Source organism: Austrofundulus limnaeus, unplaced genomic scaffold (assembly GCF_001266775.1).
Source record: "Austrofundulus limnaeus strain Quisiro unplaced genomic scaffold, Austrofundulus_limnaeus-1.0 Scaffold49, whole genome shotgun sequence".
In the NCBI taxonomy this organism is placed as follows: domain Eukaryota; kingdom Metazoa; phylum Chordata; class Actinopteri; order Cyprinodontiformes; family Rivulidae; genus Austrofundulus; species Austrofundulus limnaeus.
This window is the reverse complement of record NW_013952451.1, coordinates 717,552-724,565: the sequence shown is the minus strand read 5'-3', so window position 1 is coordinate 724,565 and position 7,014 is coordinate 717,552. Positions and strand designations below refer to the sequence as shown.

At 39.8% G+C, this 7,014-nt stretch overlaps 1 protein-coding gene across 2 annotated transcripts in view; it reads left to right on the top strand.

Moving 5' to 3' along the window:
• The window catches only part of tmem108 (transmembrane protein 108), a gene marked incomplete at its 5' end in the record, with an annotated part of 67,173 nt that overhangs the window by 12,415 nt on the left and 47,744 nt on the right, over positions 1–7,014 (top strand). Inside the window, 1 exon segment of one of the 2 annotated variants that reach the window (XM_014008349.1) lies at positions 5,934–6,056. Coding sequence (XP_013863803.1) covers positions 5,934–6,056 — 123 coding nt within the window. 2 annotated transcript variants of the gene reach the window in all.

Genomic DNA, 7,014 nt, shown 5'->3' with positions numbered 1-7,014 from the left:
GAATATGGTCATTTTTAATTCTAAAGTGTAAAACTAATATTCAAATTCATTATGCATTTTAGTTGTATAATATCACCTCCACTGGCTGGAAACCAAACATTCAGCAGAACTAAAGTGGCCCATGAGCCATCAGTGGATAATTACAGCTGAAGTATGTTTTGTGACTCTGGACACATTTTGTTAGTGAGCTGAAGGGGGAAAATGGCTCTTTTGATTGTAGAGGTTGCAGAACCCTGTTCCAATGCTATATGTCTGTGAATGTCGCCGGTTTGATGCCCATATGTCGTGGTGTCCTTGAGCAAGACACCTACTCCCTAACTGGCCCTCTGGCACATACATAGCTGCCTGCAGCTCCACTAGATCAGGGGGCTCAAACTCATTTTCAGTGAGGGCCACATGAGCRTTGTGGTTGCCCCTCAAAGGGACAGTTGTAATTAACTTTGATGTTTCGTGTTTAACATTGACAAAACAGAAACGTCCCGTTCCTCGTCTCATTGGTACGACTGAGCACCGCTAACAAGCAGTAACTGAGCTCTACCTGGTGTTTTCTGCATTGAAACAGCATTTTAAGTTAAAACACTGTTAAAATGGTAAATGGCTTGAACTTATAGAGCACTTTATCAAGTCCATACGGACCCCAAAGAGCTTTACAGTTTAGTCATTCACCCATTCATATACACATTCACACACTGACGGTGGTAAAACTTTTAAGACCTACTCTCATAAATACTGAAAAGTACTACGTATACGACTGACTAAATGTCAAATAAATAACATAGAAATACTATTAAAAGTAAGTAAATGAGTTTTACTCCCTAGTTTTACTTACTGTTGAGTTGTGGTGAATTGACGCCATCTTGGATCCTGAACTGCAGTCAGAGCTCCTCCTACAGTCTGACCTAGGAGTGGGATGTAATCATTGCATAATAATCAACATGCATTATGGGAGATGTAGTTTATGGTCAATGCTAGCTTTAAAGCATAATTTTTAAGACATTMATACTTAATACTGTTTGAAGCTCTCACAGGTCACATAAAATGCTGTGTCAGGTAAACATGTTTGACAGGAAGGTTAGATGCAGAGCACAAATTTCGGGAAACAAAATGATGACAAATATGTTCGTCCATCGCATCACGCAGATGACCAGTGACTGTGGAGGAAAATCATTATTCAGAATCAGAACAGATAAATAATTTGGCATGCATATTTTGGCACAAGGAAATTGTTCTACAAGTAAACCTTTTTAAATTTAAACAACTGACGCAGAGGATTTTCATTTGTGATAAGAACGTCCTCTGACAGAAACTGTCACCACAGCCACTTTTTCAGCTTTCCCCAGGGGTGCTGACTCCATCCCGGACGCCTCTGCTTGATGATAGTTCCCGCTGGTCATTTGAACATGTTGTCTCATGTCCAGCATCAGAGAGACGAGAGAAACCGCAGAGTGACGGAGGTCTGAAACACCTGCAGACTCTCCCCCAGCTGGATCCCCTCCCCTCTGAACCGAGTAGTTGACATTTAACAGCAWGAGCTGCAAACAGGCCACTGGAACGCCATTGACATTCATTTTGTGTGGCACAGGACTGGATAGGTTACAGTCACTGTCAGTTTTGCAATACACAGTTATTTATATAGATCTTAGTGTCGTTTTCCAACCACAAATAGCCAAAACAGCATAAAAATACTCGGGAGTCATAAGAAAAATATGAGATGCTATAATAACAGTGACAACAGAAGGAAATAATTAAGTCTAATTCCTCTGTTTATTCTCAAACCTGTTATTTAAAAGCAGCAGTTATGTCCTCTGTGACATTTGGGTTTTATTTTATTGATCCCATAAAATAATACAATTAAATAAAGTCTATTTATTGAGTAAGTGTTACTGTAAAGGTTGAAAGTGTTTCACATGGAGACAAATAGATGAGAATAAAACAAACCTTCGTTCAGCCATCAGACATGCAATTCATATTTTTTGCAATAGAAATATAGAGAATTACTGTAAAAAAGGGCAACAACTTTTTTATTAATGTTAATTCATTCTTTTCACACTGAAAACTTGAACAACACACCCCTCTCTCATTTAGTCGTTTTTGTCTTTAAAGAATTGGCTTTTCAAGTTCAGAGAAAAACCTAGAGAGGTATCAGTTGTTTAATTGTTCACTCGTTATTCATTTATATACTGATGGGTGGAGAGTGAGATTTATGATAATCCTGTTTACTTCTGTGATGAAACACATCATCATCATCCTTGTGTGTTTACGCTCTTTCACCTGTTGGATGTAAGACTGTGTGGGTGTGGATCATCTGTGCTTTATCACTTAATCACTGTGTCTGAAACCAAACAGCTCTCTGATTATCTTCAGCCTACTGTAACACTGAACAACCAATTTATCTATACCTGTGTGTGTATGTAGATGCGTATTTGCTGCATCATGGAGACCATATTTAGCTTAGCATGGCCATTGCCTTTCTATGCARTTCCACTTAATTCTAGCCTCCCTTCTCTGCTCTGTCTGGGCTTTCTCCCATTCGGCTTGGTGCTTCTCTCTTCCCAGCAGGGGATGGTTGTTTACAGCTCACACCGTTTCCGGTTAGCATCTTAGCATAGCTTCCTTTACGGTTGATCTGGTGCACTACATACGTCACAACCAAACATTAGCGATTGGGTAAAATCAGATCCAATCATTTTAAACTTCAACAGAGTCCATGCCCCTAGCAAGCAATCATTTCTCAATTTCTCTCATTCCTCTGTCCAAAGCAAAAACATAGAATAAGGGGCTGGTTTTTACCAGGCTAGGGTTAGGTATGAACTGGGGTGGTTAGGTTTAGGGTAAAGGGTCAGTGTTAAGCTCTACAAATGACCGGACAATGAATGGAAGTCACTGCCAAGTCCCCACCAGTATAAAAATCAATGTAGGTGTGTCTGTATGTATAGTGTCACAGATCTCATCTAAACACTGCTGAGTTTGACTTGTTCTTCTGCAGTTCATTCATTTCTTAATTCAACCATGAGTGTTGAACCAAAGCTCCTTGTCTTCTGGTAATTAAACGTCTTTTTTTTCTGGGAAAATTTGCAACACACAACCCTCTGTGAGAGGTTGCCAGTGGGCGCTGATAATTAGTAAGCTGAGTGGCTGCGCTGATTGCTTCATTATGTCGGCACCAGGCATCTACAAGGGACATTAATAAATGTTTGAGAATAATCTCTGCAATAGTTACACACACTGTTTGTGCATCGTTGCTCCACACCTATAGGAACAAGGCTGTTCACGGAAGGCTCCTGTTACACCATAAAGCTTAAACCTCCTTTGCATCATACTTAATGTAACATCAAACATTGGCGTGGCTAACCCAACATGAGTCCTGCTACATGCACTCTGTGGTGTCAGGGTTGGGAAACAAAGACTCATCAGCGGGGCTTGAATACTTTTCAGCTCCCTAACCTGAGTCAGAATAATTGGCCTGGATTGTTCACAACAGCGGTGCAGCAATTATCCACCCGGTTTAATTTCCAAATGATTGTTTTTGTCCTCAAAGATCTTCGCGGCTGCTTTTCGGAGGTTTGAGCCATCGACAACATTCTCAATCAGCCTCTTTGAAACTGRGAAGCTGTAAAAGAAGTGGTGCTAAAGTATTAAAGTGCCTGTGATGTGAATTTTTTGTTATAAATATGAATGTGTTTTTGGAAAGGTAACATTGACAACATATTGTAAAAAAGATTTCATGCAGCTGGGATGAACAGTTGTTGAGATATTGGCATGTAAAGTAACAGGAAGTGATGTCAAAGGGAAATGTCTGCGTGTGAACAGAGCAGTGCTACAAAGCCCAACAACACAGACTGTAGAGAAGAATCTGTTCCTTTAGATTATTTTAGTTATTATAATAAAGAGGCGAGGAAAAGTCAGAGTTAAAAAAATATTGTTTGAATAAACAAAAACCAGAGAGTTTTATTTCTTGAAGAGTTCCCCTTTGATGTCACTTCCTGCTTCACTTCGTCTGAGCAAAGTTCAAAAGAAAATATGCCAGTTATGGGACAAAATGGATAAACTCATGTGTATTATACCAAGTTTCTTAAATATAAAGATGTTTTCTTAGACATATTGTATTTCATGAGTATATGCATGTCACAGACACTTTAACCAGCTCTGAATGGTTCTTTTGGACTTCTATGTGCACATCAAGTCATGTGGAGGACTTTATTGTTTCAATTCATTAAATAGGCTCATCTTGGTTTTGTTAAAAGTCATGTAAAACTGAAGCTTATATCACTATTATTACAATTAGGTATGGTTTGTGTCCTGGACTTGGGCATTTGATGTTACTGAATTGTTGATTTTTTAAGTGAATATATTTAGAAACAAAGATGAAGTTGGACAGTGATGCTAACAGAGCTATTATTATGTGTTATGCTAGCACTCTGTGAACAAACATCTGCAGAGTTATAGAAATTACATGACAAGAACCACTAACCAAAGGTGTACRTTGGAAAATTTGTGCATTGCTAGTTGTGTCCAAATTTATGGGCTGTATCCTTTGAAGGACTACCCGGACTACCCGGTCTACATGAACTATAGGTCTGTTGTGTCGACTGCGAAGACTGGAAGAAAGTGGCTGTGAATATGRTTGAATTTAGCAAAATAATAATATATTAGGATAAATTAACAAAATTAACTTGGAGCCAATACATAAAGAACAAAGAGACCTGCCACACAAGCTCATTTACAATGATTTCTGACAAGAATATAAAAAAAACATGTCTATGCAAACGACAACATTCTAACTACACTGCTTTAAACTTTAAATTTTTGTACTGCAAGATTTTTATTTAAAACTGTACTCCTGTCGCTCACTTCATACACCATTACAAGTAATGCCTGCAATGCATCTTGGGATAGAGTGGGTTGAAAAGGATGCACCGGACCCATCCCTCAAATTGGGGGGGAAAGAAGAACACATGCATGGGCCACAGTTGGAGGAGCCTTCGAATTTGGACAAGCTTGTGCACATCACTGTGACATAATCAGCCTTCAAAGGATGCAGCCCCTGAATTTGGACACAGTTGCTAATTGGTTTGCTTCTTTCAATAATCAGTTTCCTGAGTTTTTGCTAACATTTATTCACGTTGTCAAAGGATATGTTGAAAATAGTGTTGTTGTTTTTTAAGCATAAACAGGCACAAACGTTTGGATCCTACCACTTTATTCATGTCTTTTCATCTCTGAACGTTTGTTCCAAAGGGTTCAGTCAGCTGCCGGGTATTAATCCAAATAACGTGTCTCAGCTCAGCCCGTTGTTCACCTCTTTCACTTTGATGGGTTTCCCACGGGGGCTGGCCTCAGTTGGATCTCCCTTTTTAAAATGTCAGCCCTGTCAGGTCCCCCACGCCGTCATATCTTCTGTCATCAGGTAAACATCAGTCCCAGGGCCACAGAGGGGCTCAAGTCATTACAGCTGCAGCTGCCGATGCTCCTCTTTCCATCAAACTTTACACGTCTAGCTCCAAACCAAACATCGCCTCTTTAATAACTGCTCTCTCCTCTGGTAGCTGAAGAAAAAAAAAGGGTCACCCCCTGTCTGGATAAAAGACTCCAGTCTCCAATCTGAGCCACAAACTCGGGCCGTGCTTCAACACAAACAGTTTTTTTCTAGGTGTAACTGGCTTATTAAGCCTTCTGTCTGTTCGGGGTTTACTCACCCATAAGTAAATCCTCCAGTTTCAGAGTTGTTGTTCTTGTGTTTTTGTCGAGTGCCCTCGAATGTTAGCCTGATTAAAACTGAGAACTCAGTGTGTGATTGTGTCAGCATTCAGCAAGCCGAACCCTCTCATACTCACAGCTCCTGGCATTAATCCGTCTCGCTAATGGTGGGGGATGGAGTCGGAGGAGAACAATACAACATTTTTCCACTCTGTCTTTTTTTTTTTTCTCTTTAGACTCAGGCCACGTGGTAATCGCCTGGCGGGATATCTTGGACGTTCAGTACGGATGTTGTTGTTCTCGTTCACTCATCCCACCTGGCTCTTACCGGCCCCTGCCGCACTGCTCGAGGAAGCGAGGTACAATACTCCCTCCATGCCTCCAGAAAACATCCTTCACTGCCTTTTGTTCCTGTCATTGTCACCAAATAGGGGGTTGCGTCTAGGGGTTAAGTGAAGGATATGAGCGTGGAGTGAGACAAATCCTGGAGGTTCTGGGGTGTTTCTCTAGTTTGCAGGAAGGGACACTGTGGAAACAACATGCTTACCTCCTTAGTATTTCAAATTCTGTAGTACAATTTAGCTGTGTGACATTCCTAAATGGGACAAAGGCTCATACTTCCTGCACATGGTAGTTTTTGTGTATTTCATAGATTACAAGATAGTACGTGTACAGGAAGGTGTCAAATATTTGTTCACTTACATCCCTTCAAATTCCAAATGATGCTATTGTTCTGGAGTGAGGCAGATATTTCCTTTACGATGACTTCAGTTTCCTTATTTGCACTCAGACTCAGTAGTAAAAGATGCTCAAGATATTGTTGTGTTTCAGTAAAAAAAATAAAAAAAACTCATGTATAAGTTCCAAGAATTTTTCTTTTGTCCATCCAGTCTGAATGAAAGCTTCTAATTTCCTCTCAGTTTTTCTATTTTAGTGATTGAGCGATACAACGTTTTTAAATAACTCTGGGGTTTTTTGTACTTATTTGTAGGCAGGCTGTGGAAACTACAGTAAAGGCTAGATGAGATGAAAAATGAGTACGGGTAAAAGATATTAATTCTGTTGTAATTTAACAGATAGGACTTTATTGGGGTCTGGATCTCTAATTTAAGTGAAGTTGTTGGGATTCAGTGGACTTTGACTGTTGGTGACTAGTTGGAATTACAAAATTGCGAAAAATTGTGTCAAATTTTGATGATGCGTTGTAATTATATCACAATTTGACTGCAGTTTTTGTCTCCTGTTTCGTCAAACTTATGAAACCATCCAAAGATGTCTCCTGTCTCGTGTGTTTCACACTTTATGACTCAGAATTTA